Raw genomic sequence first — 22,578 nt, forward strand, 5'->3', positions numbered from 1 at the left:
GAAGCTGACTTAAAAAAATTAGAAGTATCAATTACATGGGTTGTGCTTTATCAAACGAATTATGTATGAGGCCTTCAATCTTAGACGAGGAGCAGGAGGACAATGGGGGTTTAGATTTCGCTCGAATGGTCTAGTCTGAACACGATCGGGATTTAGGATTTAGATTTTATTTTATTTATTTTATATTCCTTAAGAAAAAAAAGATAATAGGAACAATTAAAGAAATAAAACCAAGAGAGAGGGAGACTTAAGAAATAAATGGGTACAATAAAATACAATAAGGCCTCTCTAAGCTGCTAAAAACAAGGGTAATAGAATCTTTTAAGGTTCATTTGGTACGTCGTATTAGGTCGTATTGTATTGTATTATATTGAATTGGATTATATATCATATTTTTTTATAATACTATACTAAAATATTATATCTTTAGATGTCCATAAAAATTAATACCACATATAATTTTACATAAAAATATTACATAAAATACAATTCAATGTAATACTATACAATACAATACGGTGTAATACAACGTACCAAACGAACTCTTAAGTAGGACGTGAAGAAGCCCCTTATTATATATAAGATATGTAAACAAACGTTACATGAGAATGAAATTTAACATATGACGAACATGACATGAAAAATTAGGACTTAAGCAGATTGTGAAGAAGAATCTTAGTATATATAAGAAATTGAAAATTATTAAAATGACAGTCTGGTGTTGAAATATCTTGAGAGAGAAAAAAAAGTTGTTGCACCATGTATTGTTACTTGATCTACGGCTAAAGTTGGTGATATAAACATAAGTTTGAAAAATAAACAAGATACCATATGCATAGAGGTTCTGGCCAAAAAGAACAAGGTATTCGAAGTTGAAGTAGCAAAGGTAATTTAATTACTTATATTCCCTTAAGAGCAATGTATGTGTACAATAAAATTGCTACAAAAGTGGAACATGATTTTACAACTCTAACTCTCCGCCCAAACAAATTAAAGGACAGTGGTAGTTTGATAGTTAAACCAGCAACACTATATAGCCATGACATTCTTTCATATCTAATATTTACTTAGATCATCGAATCTGGGTCGAGCTGACTCCGCTTAATAACTTCTATGGTGCCAAAAGCATCTTCCTCAGTTCATATCCCTTCTCAGCAACACATCCTGAACTTACCAACGACGTTATCCAGATTTGATCAGACCTTACAGGCTCATCATCGTCATTTCTGTGCCAGCTCCAAAAGGCATGAGTGGAGTTCACCATCTTCAGCTCGCCATGGCCAAAACTTGCTTCCCGGAATTCAGACCACTCAGGTTGTGGGTTTTTGTACCTATCCGTTACCAAAATATACATTGAGCCTAACTAAATCATTCTAGACATAATACAAAGTAATAATAAATTTTTCATGTTTTAGCTCTCAAAATCATTATCTAAATCAGAATGTATAATCTAACCATCATTTCTATCCTCCTATTGAGAAAGAAAAAATTATGATAGTTTTTTTTTTCTTATTATTTTAAGTATAGTCAGAATGCTTTTAAACTATTGACAAAGCAAAACTTACTTGTGAGCTAAGCCTTCTCCATTTCCTCCATCACCAATGGTTATGTGAACAGCACCACAACGATCTGATCTTCCATTATTCACACGTTTCTGTAAAGAGATTAACCGTTAAACAATGAGTGCAATAGATTTACATTGAAATGGATAAATAAAATAGTAATTGCATACCGAGCGTTCGTAAGCATGAACATGGCCAGCAAACACTAAATCAACACTTGCAGCATAAAGCAATGGCTCCATTGCTGCCATCATTTGGTCTCCCTCGCCTTGATGAGCCTTGTTACTATTGTACCATGGTACATGGAATAGGACAACGAGCCATGGGGTCTTTTTCCGGTCCACCTTTGAAAGATCAGCCTATTTGACAAAGAATGGCAGAAACTTCTCATTACATGTAACTGAACTGCCCTTAATTTAATCAACCAATGTTCAAATTAGTACACTTTGAAGAACAAAGCAAATCATATTGATTGACTAACCTTCAACCACCTGTATTGATCAGAATATTCATCATAGTCAGTGTATGAACCAAGCATAATGAGATGAATTCCTGAAACTTCAAAAGAGTAATAAAGATTGGAACTTGATCCACTCTCCTCGTATGGCATCTTCCATCTAGCATTATAAGATTGAAATCCATCTTTTATAAACGGAATGTACTCCTTTTCGTGGTTGCCTTCTGTTACCATCCAAGGTCTTGCACTTGCAAGAGGCTGCACAAGCTCACCAAAAGTGTCCCACCTTCTCTGTACATAATTAGCATATGAAAGATCTCCAGGAAGCAAATGCACATCATACTTGCACTGGTCAATGTGTTCTAAGGTTGATTTAGTCCAGCCAGTTTGACCCAAATCCCCAGCCACTGCGAAAGTGATCGGAAACTGAGCTGGAGGGGTCTTGAGCTGAAACTCCTCACCATCACCTCCACACCGGTAAAAATAAACAGTGCCATGTTCCAAAGGCCCAATAACAGTGTGGTGTATCGTTCCAGAACTATATAACATATAATCATAAGAGGTACTTTCCCCTTGAGCCACAGATGTGTATCTGCCTGGGGATGTTCCATACTCAACCAGAGAAGGAGCAGATTTATCATCAGTTATCCACGTGATTCGCATGTGGTTATCTCCAGCTAAAGATATGTGTACCTGAAATTTTCATTTTGTATTGAAAAATATATCATAGTAAACATTTACCATTAATAAACCAAGAAAAAACGTTTGAATCAAATGCAGTCTTAATGGTTAGCCAGGATGTCAATAATTCGAGCTCCACAAATGAGTGTCACAGATATAATCGGGAACTAGTAAGTTAAAGGGGCATTTTAAGATCCAAAGCCTATAAACTTCCTCTTGCTTCAAAGGTTCAAAGTTTTAGTCTTATCATGTCATTATACATTTCTGAAACCAGACATGCTTCCATTTTTAGTAATAATTATTATTTATTGTTGGGCTTTGATTTCACAGGATAATGTTTTTTTTTTTTGGGTACCAAGTACGAAATCTCTTTCTTTACATGAAATTCAATTAACAAGTAAGTCCAACTCACATACACCAAAAGAATACCATACAAATAGGAACAAGTAAGCACATATAAACAAAAAACTAGCTACAGCTTTTCTTCATCAAAAACATTATTATTTATCACTACTAATTATTAAAGCAGCACATATAATTATTAAAGAAGATTACCCCAGAATCACCACAGATTATAAGAATTTAATGTTCATAAGAGAAAACCCAGCAAGGAATCATTAAAATCAGAGAAAAAATCCTATTTTTTTTCCCAAGAAACGTTGATTTAAAAAAAAAAAAAAAAATCACCTGCTGAGGATGAGAAGATGGCTTTAGGCTCCATGGAAAGTGAAGATCTTTACGAGGCGGGGGTCGAACGTAGTCGGCTTCAACATTGACGAGAATCAACACAGAGATGAAGCAAAGTACAAGGAAGGACAAGAAGACGGGTTCTGGTTTTGGATCCATCATTATATTTTTGTTCTCTACTACAAAATATAGAGATTATTCACCTGCAAGCAAAGTCCGTGATGTTGTGGAGGATAATAATATGACCAAAATCTAAGTAGGTACTGTCGTGTGAGACCAATTTACAGGTTTGGAATATATGTGAGTGAAATTACTAAAATGCCATATTGTCGTATGAAACTTTGACATATAAAAACGACTTGATTTGTTTGTATGTATTGTTTGTTGAGACATTATGAGAAGAAGACGAATACGATGATAATTAATGATGATGAATTTTCATTAAAGCATGTGCCGAGCGACACGGAAAAGATGCACATATCTCGTAAAAGAAGGCTACCTTTTCCAATATTTTCAATACTATGTTCTCACACTATTGCAAAACTTTTTCTTTTCTCATAAATATAATAATAGGAATTTAGGGTTGGCATTAATTTCATTATTATATCAGTATGGCTTAACCACTCAACAAATTTTCTGAATTAATGTTGCGAGTTTTGTCTCTCAATCTACAGGCTACAGCTATATAGTCTTTTTGTTTTTCAAGTTGGACTTTGATAATTTAGATTTGGTAGATATCTCTATTTAAAAACAAATTCATTTACTTGACTAGATTCTCACTGACAGTGTTAGAATTTAGATTGGAATAGATGTGTCTGAATGTCACTGATTCTCTTTAATTAAGCAAAAATCTACAATAAACAAACTTGAGAATTCACTTTTGTTGAGATGAGTTGAAAACTCTGCACTACTGATTCTATAAACTTACATGTCCAAATTCATTCCAAGATCTTACTACCTTACAGTTTTCTTGAGTAATCTTTTTGGCAAATCTAGTATGCTAGGAATTTTTGAAAGCATGGAAAGGTGTATTTTTCTTTAGAGTATGACCTATAGTCTAGTCTAAAGGGTGTGCAAGGAGCCAAGACCATGTAGTCCTCTCTGATACTGTTTTTTTTTTTCATAGATTTAACAATTCAGTATAAAGTTACAATAAAATGGTTGAAATAATACCATTCCAAACTGAAATTCCTAATTACTACAAATTCAGTTCGATTAATCTCAACAGATTATTCCAGAGAATTAAACAAAGAGTAAATCAAAGAACACTGAATTTACAAGCTTCCTCTGCATTAGAAACGCATTCCAACCGAGTAGTGCTTGGGTTCCCTTGAACCGAGTAAAGTAACATCCACTATAAAATCAATTCAATTACAAATACCAGTTCTGATTCTTCAAGTCAAACAATGTAATCTAAATTGACTTTTATACAATGTTACCTAATACTTGAACACACTCAAGTTTCAAGATCTAATCACAAAAAGATCTCAGTTCGCACGAACTCTAAGCATTCAGACAGCTGAACCACCTTCAGCTGAGTGATCTGAACTCTCTTCAAATCAGGCAGATTCAATCTCCATCTTCAACCTCAGGAAGACCATCAGAATTTCTATTTGCACAGACAAGAAACAAACAAAAAAATATGTTGCCCTAGCAGAGCAAGAATTAAAAGGATGATTCTAACAGAAGAGAGTTAGTTAGCACAACAGTCCTAACAGAATGTATATCCTAAAGATAATAAAATCTGACTAACTAACCAACCAGCAAAGTACAGCTGGCACAAACTAACAAACATGCAGAAAGCTGACATCGCACTAAAATGAACTTAGTGAAAACAGATGCAACTAACTACAGAAAAGATGTTAGACAAACAAATACTGATACAGAAACACCGAACAAGAGTATTATCTAAGTTGCCACACAAAAACATGACACTTACAATCTCCCCCTTGGCAAATTATGATCAACGACAATCCACATTAAAACAACCAAAAGTTTAGACAAACCACAATCAAAAAGATACACAGGCAAATCCAAAATATTAACACAAGCCCAAAAAAAAGTAATATTGTGTACAAGTTTATCCAAAAAAACAAAATATTAACTCCCCCTCGATGATCATAATCATTCACTGCTGGAGTAAGAGACAAGAGCTATGGAACCACGAATCCTGGAAGATCCACCATCAGGAGCCGATGACTGAGCCACATTGACCATCTCCCCCTGAACACGAGCCACAGTAGCAGTCTCCCCCTAGACACCAGCACCTGTCGAAGTCTCCCCCTGGACGCCAGAATCAGTAGGCACTCTTTGCTCAATCAAGGTATCATGCTTCCTTTCGAGATCAGCTGATGGAGATACGATCTGTCCCCCTTGTATGTCAGTAGATAGGGGCACGTCTGAGTCTGCAATAGGCTGTGGAGGACCATGAGCAGCAGAGCCAGATGGGTCTAGATCTGCATGTGATGGAGAGAGGCCAGGCGAAGCCTTATTCATTTCAGTTCCATCTTTAGAGGAACAAGATACATGTTCCTGGGACTGAGCAGCTGGAGAAGCTCCAGATTCCTTGAGGACAGTGGCCATGGCAGTGAGAACATCAATTACTGATTTTTCAAATCGCCGTTGGCTGAGTTGATCACGAGCATAGGATGTGGCCAAATCAAAGCATTCATGACATTGTATTCCCTTCCCCTTTTTCTCAGTTTGTTGAGACTGCCTGTTAGGACCAGAGGAGTTCCTCCCCGAAGAGTTCTCTTTATTGCCAGGATTAGATTTCTTGAAGTTCTTCTTTAGGAATCGAGCGTAATTCTTTGCCAGAAGAGCCAGATTAGAGTCTGTAAAGGACTCAGACAGATCAATTTCTTTAGAGTTCTCTTCCTTGTGAATGAAAGCAACGCCCATCTCGATTTTCTCTTTCTCAGAACTCTTGAGTTTCTTCCCTTTTTCCCATCTTTCAAGAGTTAACTCATAATTTTGGAGAGACCCAATCAATTCATCTAGATCAAGAGCTTCAATATCTCTGCTTTCTTCGATAGAAGTCACTTTGGACATGAATATCTTTGGAAGAACACCAAGAAGCTTCCTCACAAGTTTCTTGTTGGAGTAAGTCTTACCGAGAGCATAGGATTCATTCGAAATGTCACACAGCTTAGCATGAAATTCTGAGACAGATTCATCTTCCTCCATTGACAGATTCTCAAAGGATTTAGCTAAAGACCGAAGTCGAGCCTTTTTAACAGCATCAGTTCCCTCATTCTTGATTTTCAATTTTTCCCAAGCATCTTTAGCAACTTCGCAATTTGAAATCACTTTTAGTTGGTTAGTGGAGACAGCATTGAATAGAGCATGCAATGCTTTGGAGTTGAAATTCGCTCGTTCCATTTCATCAGTTGTCCATTCACTAGATTTCTTGATCTTATCTCCTTCCTCGTCAACTATAGTAGGGGGTGACCAGCCTTCGGCAACAGCCATCCAGACTCTTTCATCCACCGCTCTCAAGCAGGCTCTCATCTTTGTCTTCCAGTAGGGATAGTTAGACCACTCTAGCATGGGAGGTCTGGAAGTTGATCCTCCTTCTCTGAACATTTCCATATCCTGTTGATCTGCACACACTTAGCAAGAAACTATAAAGCACAACGAGATGAGACTCGCAGTGGGTCAGTTTTCCAGACAATCACAAAAGAAACTGATTAACAGTGGGAAATATAAGACGATCAGATTTTAGGACAAATCTAAGATCACAATTTCTTTACATGAAAAGTTAGCTCTGATACCAAATGAAAGTCGTAATTACTACAAATTCAGTTCGATTAATCTCAACAGATTATTCCAGAGAATTAAACAAAGAGTAAATCAAAGAACACTAAATTTACAAGCTTCCTCTGCATTGGAAATGCATTCCAACCGAGTAGTGCTTGGGTTCCCTTGAACCGAGTAAAGTAACATCCACTATAAAATTAATTCAATTACAAATACCAGTTCTGATTCTTCAAATCAAACAATGTAATCTAAATTGACTTTTATACAATGTTACCTAATACTTGAACACACTCAAGTTTCAAGATCTAATCACAAAAAGATCTCAGTTCGCACGAACTCTAAGCATTCAGACAGCTGAACCACCTTCGGCTGAGTGATCTGAACTCTCTTCAGATCAGGCAGATTCAATCTCCATCTTCAACCTCAGGAAGACCATCAGAATTTCTATATGCACAGACAAGAAACAAACAAAGAAATATGTTGCCCTAGCAGAGCAAGAATCAAAAGGATGATTCTAACAGAAGAGAGTTAGTTAGCACAACAGTCCTAACAGAATTTATATCCTAAAGATAATAAAATCTGACTAACTAACCAACCAGCAAAGTACAGCTGGCACAAACTAACAAACATGCAGAAAGCTGACATCGCACTAAAATGAACTTAGTGAAAACAGATGCAACTAACTACAGAAAAGATGTTAGACAAACAAATACTGATGCAGAAACACTAAACAAAAGTATTATCTAATTTGCCACACAAAAACATGACACTTACACAAACCAACTCTTTATCTAAGCCCAATGCACTCTTTGCAATATAACGAGCCAAGTCATTGGCTTCCCCGTTAACAAACACAAGAAAAACATGAGAAAAAAGATAAGAGCATCTAATACATTGGATCAAATCTGAAAAAGATGATGAATCCATAAACTGAGAATTGACTTTGTAAGCCACTACTTGAGAATTAGGCTCAACATGTGTAATAGGAATTCATATATTCTTGCACCGTAATAGAGGGTTTTTTAAAGTCATTGCTTTCGCAACCGAAGAATTAGCCCTGAAAGCTTCAAAGCACACCCCGCAATCACCTCACCATTGTGATTTCTAATCACAACCCCTATATCAATAACCTTACTTTCAATTTACAAAGTTGCATCCGCATTTAGTTTAAGTTCACCTTGTGTTGGAGGTATTCATCTAAGATCAGTCTTCTGAGTGTTCCTTTGCCTCATAATCATCCCTGATATTAATTGAGCATTTTTATACTCATTCAAATAATCCGCAATCCATATTGATAGGCTTTTTGGGCTGGTACAATATGTTTCCCGAAAAGTTCTACATTCGTATTGTTCCAAATTATTCAAAGAAAGTTTAGTAGAATCTTACAATCAGATTTGGTTAGAGTATCATAAACATTCAATAAAAACTCTCTAATGCCCATAAGCTTATTATTCTCATAAAAACTAAGATAAGGAGATTGTTTCCATATTTTCCTAACTCTGGAACAATCAAGTAGAGCTAGCTCTGGAATATTAATCAAGTACAGCATGAGTCACATTTTAGTTAGCTTGATAATAATGAGAGCAAATTGGACTAGAAAGAACTTTACAATTATACAAATTCAAAGTTGCGGGAAGGAGATAGTAAAATATTCTCCAAACAAAATATTTTATTTTAGGGGGTATTTTAGTCTTCCAGACAAATGACCACTATTTCTTCATATAATCTGAAGTAGAGCTTGAAGAGGGAATTGAACTAGTCTTTGCCAAATGATAGGCAGATTTAATTGTGAAATTTTTGAAGGGTTATGAGCCTAAATCACAGAGTCAGGTTTAGATATATCAGACAAAGGTAATGTAAGAATTCAGAAGCAATATCATCATGAAAGAAATGGTTCAACTTTTCAAAATCCCAATAGCCCCCAGGGTGAATGAAAAAAGAAACAGTGAAGCAAGGAGGGATATGAGAAGTTTTGTAAGTGATGTACCTGAAGTGAGGGATCTAATGGTCCTGCAAAGTTTGAATAGAACGACCATCACCAACCTTCCATATTAGACATTTACTCAGAAGTTCTCTTCCCCACAAAAGGCCATGCCAAGTAACAGAAGGCACACGACCTCTGGTAGCATCAAAGTAATTAGTTCTATTATAATATTTTGCTTTGAGTAATCTATCCAGAAGAGAGTTTAGGTGCTTAAAATTTCTCCATGCTTGCTTTTTCAAGCATAGCTTGGTTGAAATGAATGAGAGATTTAAAACCTAACTCCCAAAAGAAGTTAGAACGACACAAACTTGACCATTTTTTCTAGTGAATCTTAGAATTATTACCATAGGAACCCCACCAGAAATTAGCCATTATAGACTCAATCTTATGATATGTTTCAACAGGCAAACGGAAACAAGAAATAACATAAGAAGGCAAGGCTTGAATCACAACTTTGAAAAGGATTTCCTTTCCAACCTTGGAGAAGGCCTTACTATTCCATGAGGTTAAGAAAGCGCTGACTTTATCAAGGATGAATTGAAAAGAGATTTTCTTAGATCTACCAAAACATTGGGGCAAGCCTAGATACTTGCTAACAAAATGCTTATCATCTAACCTAAAATGTCAAAAAATAACTATTTGTTTCAAATATTAGTATGTGGAGAGAATTAAATGGAGGATTTAGTTAAATTAACTAAATGTTCAGATGCTTTATGATAGGTTTCCGGAGCTGATTTAATAGCTAGACAAGAATTTTGATTGACCACGGTAAAAAGGAAGCTATTATCAGCAACAGAAGATGGGCACAAAGGAGCATTCCTAGAAATTTTTATACCTGGAAACACATTCTGATGCTCCTTACTTTTTAGGAGAGCAGAAAGCCCTTCAGTGTAAAGGATGAATAAATAGGGTGACAAAGGGGCACCATGTCTAATGCCTCCAATAGGAACCACCTTCCCATCAACATGGCCATTGACACAAAAAATAATAATGACATTAGAGAGACATTGCAAAACTAAATTAATAATGTTTGAATGATTCATCACTGCCTCTAAGAAACCCCACTCAACAAGATCAAAAGCGTTCTCCATGTCTAATTTGAGACTAGCCCATACAACAACCTCAGTTCCTATGATTTATCACATGGACAATATCATTAGCTATGAAAATGTTATAAAAATAATACGATCAACCAAAAAAGCACTTTGAAAATCAAAAATTAAATGACTAAGGATAGGTTCCTATTAGCTAGCACTTTGGACGCAACCTTATACAACGTTGTACACAAACTAATAAGCTTGAATCCCTAATTTTTGTAGCATGAGATTTCTCAGGAACAAGGAAAATAAGAGTCTTATTAATAAGGGACATATCAACTCCATTAATCAGGACATCAAGGATAGCAACACATAAATCATTTCTTAGGATAACCCAATTTTTATGATAAAAATGGGCATTAAGATCATCAATACCAGGAGTTTTGTCTCCTGAAAGTTGAAAAAGTACAAATCTAACCTCCTCCTCCTTAGTGTAATGAGAATTTAAAAGTCTAAATTGCTCACTGGTAACTCGACTCCCCATACCTGAAAGGATGTTATTAATCATAATAGAGTCAAAACCTTGAGAAGTGAACAAAGAGGGATAAAACTTAGCAATTTCAGATGCAATACACTTGGCAGAGGTAACTTTGGTTTCATTATCAAGTGTCTGACTTCTAATAATGTTAGATCCTTTCCTAGAAGATGCATACTAATGAAAGAATTTAGATTCTTATCACCAGCTTGCATGCAATTGACCATAGACCGTTGATGCCAATAGACTTCTTCCTTATAAAGAAAGGCATCAAGTTGGGAACTAAGATCCTTAGCTTTTTGAAAATCATCCCTAGTCTTAGGAACCTTAGACTGTAAACTTTCAAGGGCATATTGGATTTGAGGAATCCTAGACCTAAATTCATACTTATGTTTACTCTAGGATTTAATTTTATTAACGCAGAAGCTTTGTCAGTCTAAGAAACTCTAAAGTGTATTGGGAGCATCACAAGAACCAACTTCATTCCAAGAACCTTTCACTAACTCAAAAAATGTGCTATCGTTTAGCCAATGATTCTCAAATAAAAAACTCTTTCGACCATTTTACTCTTACTGATAATCACATCATCAAGGACCAGTTTATGAACTCTGGCCCTAATAAATCTAAATGGAAGAGAGATTCATTGGAAAGAGATCAAACCATTTTTGATTAATAATGCACCAATCAAGTCCTTCAAAAGTTTTGTTATGCTTCTTGCTAGTTTTTATAGTACTAAATCGGGTACACAATAAAAGAATTTTGTATTATCTGATTATCATTATACCATATCCCAATAGATCTCCATATGTGTACATTAAATAAAAACATAAAAATAATAAGTTTAGAGTATACCTCTTGGAGACTATCAGGCTATCCTCAAAACTTCTCGTAAGTTTTATCCCTTAATCTAGATGATGAGGAAACTGCAATTAAACTCACACTAGTCTCTTCTAAATCGATCCACCACACACAAAGAATAGTGTGGGCTATTAGGATAAAGTGTATAAGCTTATTCTTGTTGAGTTTTCTCAAATCAGGCTTCTATTTATAGTAGTTAAATTCCTTTAATTAAATCAAATTTAATTGTTTAAATAAATAAATATCTATAACCAAATTCAGTTACTGATATTTATGAGGGAATCTCTCAACTACTTGAGAGAATATCTCAATATCCTTGAAATATCTATAACCACTTTTCAAATTAGATATTTACCTTTTAAATAATTAATTAACCCAAAAAAGACAAACTCCATAGGGATAGGAACAATATTAGGCGCCTACCCTTATCTTTTTAGGACAAGGTTGTCCGAAAACCCCGAATTATAGCCAATATTATATTTTAACTACTGCCAAATTGTACTCCTTATTTAATAGAAGTTCTGAGATGTAGCAGTGGTAAAATTTCAGGGACAAAAATATGATAGTGGTCATACTTTCGGGGTAAAATTGATAATTGTTTAACGGAGTCTAGCAAAAGTCTCATAATCTACTAAGTTTCATGGCTGAGAGAGAATATTTAACATTGCTAATAATTCGAGGATAGTGGTCATACTTCCAAGATAAAATTGCTAATCATTTAACTAAGTCTAACAAAAGACTCATAACTTACTAACTTCTATAGTTGAGAGAGAGAAGTTAATATTGCTAATAATTTGAGGAGTATGATTTTATTAAGTGAAAAAATTCGAGGGGAAAGATTCCTATTTATTCATTTTAATATGTGGGTTGCTCTTTTGTTTTGCTTTTGTTGGGTTTGACAGTGTTTAAATGTATGATAATGATTTGTGAATTTCTTCTGTAATGTATGTATGTTTGTTGGATTTGTGTTATGTGATGATTTTGCAAATTGTTTTTGCACAATAAAGATAGTTGATGGATCGTATCAGAAACTTAGGCTTCCAGTTAATATGTTTGCAAAGCATTTCAGAATGCTTCCTCATGTAACCTCATTTGGAGATATAATTCAGCTTTCCAATGTTATGGTATTACTTTGTTTGTACTTTGTAGTAGTAATTCTGCTATTTTTTTTTTGCTTATTATCATAAATGTGTGTAGCTTATAAACACGAAAGTGCTCGAATTGCTGATAAAAATGGCAAAAAAGAAGAGTGAACATATTTTTTTAGTTATTAGAATGTGTTTTCCAACAAATTGGTTTAAAATATGCCTTTGTTGTACTATTTGATACACTATTATCTAATCCAATCCAATATTTGAAATAATTAAAAAAAAATAGGTATTTTATTGATATCAAAGAAAAATGTACAAAGTTTCAAACTTTTCGAGACAGTTTGATGTCTCCCATAGTAAATGTTTTACTAACAAACAATTCCCCCACTCTTACAATTGATCAGCCCTCTATTTATAGTTATATTGTCTTGGTTAACTTTTTTAACACCTCAGGACTATAGGATATCTCACTTAAAGCCACTTAGAATTTGACAACTCAACCTCTAAAATCATAATCAACTATACTAATGAGACTAATCAACTTTACGAGCATCTTTCTTTGCTTGGGTTAAGGGTTCGAATCCCACCACAGTCCCATATTGGGAGGGATTATGTGTTGGAAATTATTTTACCAGGATCTTAGATCTACTCACAAGTATGTTGATTAACACCCTAAATATGAACTTTCTAAAACGATAAAATAAATACATATAAAGTTTAGTAAACCTTACATTGGGTGCAGCGGAATAATATGACTCCTTCCGTTCAGATATCTAGCCCTTGATTCCTTTTTGTAGCAGAGCATTATCAATATCTGAACCTGGATCTCTTTCTCTGAATCTTTAGTGCTGAAACTCCTTCTTGTTAAAAGTCTTTCTTCACAATTTTCCTCACTATGGTTGAGGTATCACTTGCTGTGTGTGGGCACTACTCTTACACTAAGAATTTCGAAATCTCAATGAAGAAGAGAAAGATAGAGTGGTCGGCCAAAAATAGGGAGAGAGAAGACTCAGGTTTTTCTCTGAAGGAAAAAAATAGAAAATTTAAGTGTAAATTTCCTGAAGCCTTCACTATCTATTTATAGCATTCCACTAGGGTTAGGTTTGAATTATTTGGCATTAAAATAATGAAAATATCAGTTTAAATTCCCTACAAAAGTGGCCGGCCATACAAAGTGGATTTGGGCCTCACTTTTTGCAATTTTGCAGTTTTACCTTTTCTGCATCTGATTTTCTCAAAAACGCCAATTTTCAAATTCAACCATTTAAATGCCAATTCTAACTATTTAATAACTATAAATAATTATTAAATAATATTGTCATTTATCATATTTATTAATTGAACCATACAAAGTATCATAATTAACAAATATGCCCCTAAAACTCTTTCTTTACAATTTCGCCCTTACTTAGTGAAAAATTCACAAATAGACATAGTCTAATTTGAGAATTATAATTGATTAATCAAAACCAATTATATGAGCCTTACAAGCAATATTATCTCAACTAGTGCGGGGACCATGGGTCTATATAACCGAGCTTCCAATAAGTAGATCAAGAATTTATTACTAAAATTCACTAACTTATTAATTCTTCGTTGAATCCACGCATAGAACTTAGAATTGCACTCTCAGTATATAGAATGCTCTATATGTTCCACCATATAGACACATCATTAGTTATCCATTGTTATAATCCTAATTTGATCAATGATCCTCCATATGAATGATTTACACTGTAAAGGGATTTGATTACCGTTACACCCTACAATGTATTTAATCCTTAAAACACTTAACCCCGTATAAATAATATTTCAGCTTATGTGAAATGAGATCTCCACCATTTATTTTCGTTTGGTCAAGCTCGAAGGAGATCATCCTTTACTTACTATTCGCCAGATAGAAGCTATAGATTCCATGTTCATGTTAGCGCTCCCACTCAATTGCACTACCGTGCTCCCAAAATGTACATATCACCCTGACCTAAAAGTAGGCTTAACTAACAAATCAAAGAACACGAATAGCCTCTTTAGATTGAGCCTAATCATAACAGGATTAAGATCATTTGATCTAGGATCAACTAGGCGATATTGACTTGAATAGATATTACGGTAAGTTTAATAAATCTAAGTCAAAGTTCAATATCGGTCCCTTCTGATGCATACTCCATGCATCCAACCTGAGCTTTACTTTAACCAATGCTCTGGAAAGAACATAGCATTTCTCCAAATGCAAGTAAACTCTGTTGTAGATTATCATATCAGTAAAACCCTGTGTTTGATAAATCTAGGAAACTTTATTCACATAGTCATGTTTACTTTCCAATGTGTTGACAGCACAATAAACAGGATCAAGTATGTGAAAAGGGTTTCAGACGAATTCATACATTATGTACATATAATCATGAAATAAATCATGTGAACCATGCAACATTAAATGTTATTTCTGATCTATATTAATAAGTAAATCTGATTATATTGAAATGAGTTTTATTTAGAGCATAAAACCCAACATTATGTTTGGCTATTTGGGAGGCTAGGTTGCTGAGGTGGTGCCATCGTTAATAGGATGGAAACTCTCGAGGTGCATACTGATGACCCAATTGAGGTAGGATGAGGTATAAGGCCCCTATAGTTGGCACGTGGTCTCCAAAATTATCAAAGCTACTGAAGGGTGGGAAGGGACTTGTACCATGTGATCTCCTTTATTTTCAGCAAAAAAAAAAATATACCGATGAGACTAATATTAAGGTATAACACCATTTCAAAAGGATTCCTATGTTTTAAATAATTAAATTTTCATAAGAGTAATTATGATGCATTTACCAGCATGTCTATTTGACTTAGTGGAACAAAAAAAAAACAGAAGTTGAGGGAAGACATTCCTATGTTTTAAATAATTAAATTTTCATAAGAGTATAATATTAAGGTATAACACCATTTCAAAAGGATTCCTATGTTTTAAATAATTAAATTTTCATAAGAGTAATTATGATGCATTTACCAGCATGTCTATTTGACTTAGTGGAACAAAAAAAAACAGAAGTTGAGGGAAGACATTCATCCATAGGATAAAAACTTTTACTTTACATATATGAATAAATAGTTTTGTTTAAAGTGTGGTGTATTTGAACATGAGTTATGTTCTTACAGATGAAAACTCATGGTGGAGAAGTATATGTTGTTTTTAATAAGAAGTCCTCTACCTTTGCTGTATATGATGGAAATGACAATGAAAGGCTTCTTCCTTATCAAACTTACCCAATAATTATCCAGAGAGACGTAGGCAAGAAGCTCGTAACACGCCTGAGAAAATGGTTTATTGATCTTCAGTTTGATGAAGGTAGCTCAATTTTGTGGTACACAACTATAAAATTAGCCATCTTTATATTTTAGTATCTAAATTATTTAACTTTAATAGAGACACATTAATAGTTGAAACTGAATTCTAAACTTGTAACATTATAGAAGTTAGTAGAAAAAGAACTTGAGGGAGTTGGCTTCCTTTAGGAGCTTTCTTTAAAATTTGCATTTAAGGAGAAACATGGATTCAAGATAAACTTGTTAACTTGGTATTTTTCTTTTAGTTATGTATAAGGGGCGAATTTGTGGTTGAATCTCTTAAACAAACCACGCATGCTCGTACATAAGTCTAGTAGTCTACTAGATTCTCGGGGGCGTGCAAGAGGTATCTGAATATGTTTACATATAAAGTAAATTTCTTATACGACATCGAAAAACCTTCATATTAGCTACTTTTTTTATTTGTAGATGTTCAAGCTTAGTTTTGCTAACAAACATATAACAAAAATTATGGGACAATATGAAAATAGAAGAAAAGAAAAATAGTGTAGGTATTTAAAACTATGTATTGTAAATTTTTGTACCTGTCTGCCTTATGTGATTTTAATAATTAAATAATAGATATTTAAAGCTGCAATATGCATAAATGCGCTGTATACATGATGGATTCAAATAACTTTTTATTGATGAGAGAACTCAAGGAAGGTAGATTTGCTGATTTGGCTTGCAAGATAATTTGCTTTACTCTGTTTGAAATTGTACTTTACTTAATACTTTTTGCTTTAACTTATTATTGTAAAATTTGTATGTAACTAAGTTTTTGATCAACTTTCACCTTTCATATTCTCTCTCAATGTAATTCATGTCCAAGAGTTTAAAGGCGAATGGATGGGCTTCCTCTGGGATGGAATGATGCCCATCCGAGTAGTATTTCTTCAAGATTAGTGAGTGTTTCTTAACTTCTGTTGTTGTTGCTCTTAAATTCGAGTCACATTTGGTTGTATTATCATGTGTGTGTTGAACTGTTGTTTTTCTTCATTTATTATATATAAAAATATAATAGTAATAAATAAGAGGACTCGTAAGAAGAAAAAAAATATATATTATTAATTTATAATGTATCCCCACTTTTCTCTCCACTCTCTGAGAACATCGTAAAAATGAGTTTACATAAAGGGAGAAGCAAATCAGACGAGCGAAAAATAAAAGAGAAGAAAATTCGAGCAACATTTACAGAAAAGATAGTACAATATATTCTTATCTTCAAGAAATTTCTACAGAGTACACTAACTCAATTATCGAAATGTGCCTAAGTATTTCAATTTGAGTATATTTGAATGAATGTTATGAAGGATGTTTCCTTGAAAATGATATCCAATTATTGTTTATTGGTTACCAATGCCATTTGAGGCTAGCTTGAGTGGTTTAGTGTGTGTCTTAGATTAGATGAATTTCTTAGTCTTATTGTTTCACTTATGTCATTAATCATTAATGATGTAACTAAATAGTAAAATCCCAGGCTAGAAGATGAAAGAACAATCCTCTTCCCCTACAACCCGAACAATTGCATTTGTCAAGAGATATCTTAGGTACTTTTCCTACCCTCGAAACTGTGTTGAGGGTGGTGTTTGACCAAGGTACCAAGAAGCATGGCCTCCACTTGCTACATATTGGGAAGTGGATGAAATTTATCAATGTATATTGTGATGTAAATGGAGGATTCTGGCGTGGTTCATTTACACCTTCAACAAAGTTTAGATATACTCATGATAAGCACCGTCTCATATTAGAGCGCCAAAGGTTACATGCTTTTACTAAGACCGTTACTTATGATATGTCTCGTTTGATTGTTCCACACAGTTTCATTAATTAAATTTTGTATAACAATTATTTCATGTTATACAATGAGCGGGAAGGTTTGAAATTCGGGAAAAATCCATACTGGAGCTTTTCATGGACTTCTCCTATAATAGATTTTAATTGCGAGTTTGTTAATTTGTATGTATAGTTAATTTATACCATTCATCATTTGAAAAATTATTTTCGAGTGAAGTGATGGTGTGTATGTGTTTTATCATCGTGCAGAGGTGAAGTACAAAGATTTACCGGTTGTTACTTTAATGGATGTTCATACATATCCAGAGGTATCATATTTTGTTATTCTATTCGATTACTCATATGTATACTTCTTCTCGTACTGTCTTTCTGTTCCGAATTTATTTTCATCAACCATCCAAATAAATCTAATTCTAGGACATTCTAGAGTTATCAACATAATTCTAAGATATTTTAAGGATAATATGGTTTCATACGTCGAACATAGGTCCACTGATCGGAGGTTTTATCATTGGCTAAACTAAAAATTTGTTAAGGTTATCAAATTTATGTGTCAATCTTAGTCGTTTTCTTTCGTTCAAATGAAACTCCATTGGCTTTGTCAAATGCATTTTTGTTGTATCAAATTCTCAGTCTTAACTAATTTATGCTTGTTTAATTTCATAACCTACAGGTTACAGCTAGGTTCTTATGTGTTGTACAAGTCGTAGCAATGTATCCATGACAAGCTAAATATTTCTCCTTTAGTGGAATTTACAGAGTTTGCCTGACCTTAGAAGATGCAACTGCCCGAATTCATGCTTATTTGTATGGGAAAGACGGTGTAAGTTTTTGTTCATGTTTATTTGATTCGATATGTTATGGATTTGTTGTGCTTGTGTCTAAAATCCTGATTGTCATACCTATGGTTTTGTCGGGCCAGGCCGGGGCAAAGACCCAGATAGCAACTCGGATATTCTGGGCCGCAGTCTCGACCCGACCTGCAAAAAACCCATTTTGCCACCCCTAACAACTGAACCATTGCTGTTGTCGCCTTTATACTTTCTTTGGCTCTTTTTTATTTTCGCAAAAAAATTGTTCTGCTGGAAAAATAAAACTTAGCAAAATGATTTTGATTTTTCCAATTACTGTTTTGCCAAAATGTCATCTGCATTACCATTGTTATCTTCAATTGACTGTATTGTATTATTTTCAACTTATGGCAGAACAAACTTTTTTGGCAATCAACCCCCATCGATGTACTGACAAGGAAGCGAAATGCATTGCTCAGAGTGACAACGAATGATGATGGAAAGCAAGTGGAAGATGGTATTGCTAAAAATCCACCATGGTTGCAATGTTGCCTGAAATCTTATTCTTTAGATAAATCAAATATCTAGGGAAGTCGACATTATCAATTTTTTCGCACTAGATTAGTAGTTGATTATGATTATGATTAGGATTAAGATTAGATAGTCATTGTCTTGTATCTTGGTTTGAAAGAAATTGTATAGTACAATATTAGTTTTTAGTGACCATTGGTATAAAATAGTCATCTACAAAATCAACCATTAGTAGTTGGTGTGGTTTGAATTTCTATTGCTAGGTAGTACTAATCATATTTTGACACTAATTTATACATCTATGTATTAGGTGTTTTGAAAAAAGTAATGGTATGTGTAGTACATATATATGCTTGTTTGTTGATGTAGAATCCTACCAATGATTTTTGCTACTTCATAGAAGATATACTTGTTTTGTTGTAAGATTTTGAGCATTTATAATTTTGTATGGGGTATTATGGTACCTAGTATTACTTCATGTTACTTATTTTATTCTAAAAGGTAATTGGGGGCGAAATTCTGTTATGTTTTAGTTTCTTTATATTTAAATTTTTTGGTTGGCAAAATTTTCTTAAGTTTATTTTTTCTTTATGTAAATTTGAGGTGTTAGTTTAATATCATCGTTAAATATTAATTGTATACTTATTGTGTACATTTGTGTATACGTGACACTATACTTTCAAAATCAATACAGTATTAATTTAGTCGGTATTTAATAGTTATATATAATTGGTGTCTCAAATTTATAAAATGGAAGTTTTGTTGCAAATAACTTGTGAAGAAATAAGAATTCAAAGTCAACCTTGTGAGACATATCTAAAGGAAAAATAACTTCTTGAACTTGGATTCTATTAACACCAGTAAAAAAAAACTTCTTGAACATAAGAGTTGTCACTTTCCTCTTTAATGTTACAAATATTATTTCATTAAGGCATGAAAAATTTAAACTAAGTTGTCAAATATTATTCTTTCCCTTAGTTTAAGCTAAATCTTCTTTATGGGTTAAAAAATTTTGGTGTTCCAATTTCCTAATCCATGTCAAGTTTTTTTCATTAAAGTGAGGAAATTTTAGTGTTCTCAAGTTTTTTTTTTTTGTGAAAATATATATACATTTATTGTGTAAAGATGTTTTTAAGTCTCCATGTCAATTTCTCGGATGCTTTTAAGATGCTGAGACTTGTGATGGAATTCTTGTAGTACCATGGATCATTCAGCTTGGGATAAAAAATTCAGTGTTCTTTTCATATTACAAGGAGCTTTGTTGGGCTACGAAATATCAAAAATGGCTAAGATAAGAGCTTGTTGTTTTGATTATGTTTCTTCTTCTCTGGTCGCGGTGTTTTAGATTGTAATTTTCTTTGGATTTTCAGAAATAATAATAATTTGGTGGATGTCTTAGTCTCTTGAGTTAGACACTCTTTTACTGGTTCTCTTTCTTTTGGGGGAGTTAACACCCATTGGTTATAATAAAGTTTATTTTAGCAAAAAAAAAAAAAGTCTCCATTACAATTAGTATAAATCTTACTCTTACATATAGTTGAAGATCAAATGAAAAAAACAATGTTTGATATTAAATACTAGAGCACATATTAAGGTGTCAAACACTATATGAAGTAACTAAGTGTTATTAATATATTAATATCATGTCGGTATATTTGACACCATAAAAGCATAGATTTACAATTAAAATGTCATACTTAAGATAATAGTCAATTATATAATATTATCATGAAAATAAAATAAATTTATTTTCTTTTCATTAACATACTTTATTAGCACCCCTTAAAGAAAAGAAAATACTAAAAAGCATTATTGATATCTAGCACTTTGCTCGGTGCCATACTGCTATCGGTGTAATTAAGATAATAATTTTTAGGGAATATCGTCAACCAATCATAAGGCACCACCTATAAAAGTTGCTCGGTAGGGTCGGCAAAACGGATGAGACACGATAACACTACTCCAAACCCGCATGAGAGTTAGCAGGTTTGAATTTGCCTTAAATGGATTTGAGTCGTGTTCGAGTTGACTCGTCTTACCCGTTTAATAAACGGGTCGTATTTGGGTTAACATGGTTAACAAAAATCTAACTTATTAATGACCTATTTAAAGTTATTATAGTACTTTAACAAGTCATAAATGAGTCATAAACGTATTATTAGTTGACATGTTTAAAAAAAATATGCTTATAAACGGATTACACAAATCGTGTCATCTCAACCCGTTTTATAAACGGGTCGTATTCGAATTTTATATTTTGACACGATTATTAAGCGAATCATGTTCAGATCAAACATATACTTATTATACATATGTCTTGGCACAACACGAATAGAATCCACAAATATAAATTTTCACCCATAATGCTTAGTCACCCTTAGTACCTAATATAAATGCTCATAAAAAAAATTATTTATAGGCCTTAAAAGCTAAAAAAAAATCTTATCAATTTATAATAGGCTAATTATTTAATCCCTCACCCCACTTTTAGTGATGTAAAACCTCGACAAGATTACAACCATTGGATTGAAAACAAAAGTAGCTTTTGTTAGACTATAATATAGTGTATGTAATACAGCATATATATACGATATGAAATGTGGAAAATAAACTATAACCATATCGATAATATTGTTGGAAATTATTTTACCAGGATCTTAGATCTACTCACAAGTATGTTGATTAACACCCTAAATATGAACTTTCTAAAACGATGAAATAAACACATATAAAGTTTAGTAAACCTTACATTGAGTGCAGCGGGATATAATGACTACTCACAAGTATGTTGATTAACACCCTAAATATGAACTTTCTAAAACGATGAAATAAACACATATAAAGTTTAGTAAACCTTACATTGAGTGCAGCGGAATATAATGACTCCTTCTGTTCATATATCTAGCCCTTGATTCCTTTCTGTAGCAGAGCAATATCAATATCTGAACCTGGATCTCTTTCTCTGATTCTTTAGTGCTGAAACTCCTTCTTGTTGAAAGTCTTTCTTCACGATCTTCCTCACTATGATTGAGGTATTACTTGCTGTGTGTGGGCACTACTCTCACACTAAGAATTTCGAAATTCAAGAGGGAAGAGAAAGAATAAGTGGCGGCTAAAGATAGGGAGAGAGAAAGGCTCAGGTTTTTCTCTGAAGGAAAAATAGAAAATTTAAGTGTGAATTTCCTGAAGCCTTCACTATCTATTTATAGCATTCCACTAGGGTTAGGTTTGAATTATTTGGCATTAAAATAATGAAAATATCAATTTAAATTCCCTACAAAAGTGGTCGGCCATTCATAGTGGATTTGGGCCTCACTTTTTGCAATTTTGCAGTTTTATCTTTTCTGCATCTCATTTTCTCAAAAACGCCAATTTTCAAATTCAACCATTTAAATGCCAATTCTAACTATTTAATAACTATAAATAATTATTAAATAATATTGTCATTTATCATATTTATTAATTGAAC

The 22,578-nt window shown here is 33.5% G+C and overlaps 2 protein-coding genes across 2 annotated transcripts; one reads left to right on the top strand and one right to left on the bottom strand.

The window, feature by feature from the left end:
* Nucleotides 1–872: 872 nt before the first annotated feature.
* LOC115702080 (purple acid phosphatase 18) lies at nucleotides 873–3,916 on the bottom strand. The gene is made up of 5 exons (XM_061103768.1): nucleotides 3,388–3,916; nucleotides 2,044–2,712; nucleotides 1,733–1,921; nucleotides 1,566–1,654; nucleotides 873–1,331 (listed from the first exon to the last, which is right to left on the bottom strand). The coding sequence occupies exons 1-5, from the start codon at nucleotides 3,547–3,549 to the stop codon at nucleotides 1,112–1,114; spliced, it is 1,329 nt and encodes a 442-aa protein (XP_060959751.1). The 5' UTR covers nucleotides 3,550–3,916; the 3' UTR covers nucleotides 873–1,111.
* An 8,693-nt stretch (nucleotides 3,917–12,609) lies between these two features.
* On the top strand, nucleotides 12,610–19,166 carry LOC115723772 (protection of telomeres protein 1b-like). Its single transcript, XM_061104699.1, has 5 exons — nucleotides 12,610–12,705; nucleotides 15,802–15,945; nucleotides 17,486–17,810; nucleotides 18,037–18,095; nucleotides 18,993–19,166. The coding sequence occupies exons 1-5, from the start codon at nucleotides 12,610–12,612 to the stop codon at nucleotides 19,164–19,166; spliced, it is 798 nt and encodes a 265-aa protein (XP_060960682.1).
* The last annotated feature ends 3,412 nt before the right edge of the window (nucleotides 19,167–22,578 follow it).

Source organism: Cannabis sativa, chromosome 9, assembly GCF_029168945.1.
Source record: "Cannabis sativa cultivar Pink pepper isolate KNU-18-1 chromosome 9, ASM2916894v1, whole genome shotgun sequence".
Classification (NCBI taxonomy): domain Eukaryota; kingdom Viridiplantae; phylum Streptophyta; class Magnoliopsida; order Rosales; family Cannabaceae; genus Cannabis; species Cannabis sativa.

Bases quoted from the DNA above. Each gene is read 5' to 3' on its own strand.
- LOC115723772 (XM_061104699.1), top strand. From the start codon at position 12,610: ATGTTTGCAAAGCATTTCAGAATGCTTCCTCATGTAACCTCATTTGGA. The intron at 12,706-15,801 runs GTAGTAGTAATT...ATGTTCTTACAG, and splicing joins TATTACTTTGTTTGTACTTT to ATGAAAACTCATGGTGGAGA. The intron at 15,946-17,485 runs GTAACACGCCTG...AGAAGATGAAAG, and splicing joins GAGACGTAGGCAAGAAGCTC to AACAATCCTCTTCCCCTACA.
- LOC115702080 (XM_061103768.1), bottom strand. From the start codon at position 3,549: ATGATGGATCCAAAACCAGAACCCGTCTTCTTGTCCTTCCTTGTACTT. The intron at 2,713-3,387 runs GTGATTTTTTTT...TGAAAATTTCAG, and splicing joins CATCTTCTCATCCTCAGCAG to GTACACATATCTTTAGCTGG. The intron at 1,655-1,732 runs GTATGCAATTAC...ATCTCTTTACAG, and splicing joins TTCATGCTTACGAACGCTCG to AAACGTGTGAATAATGGAAG.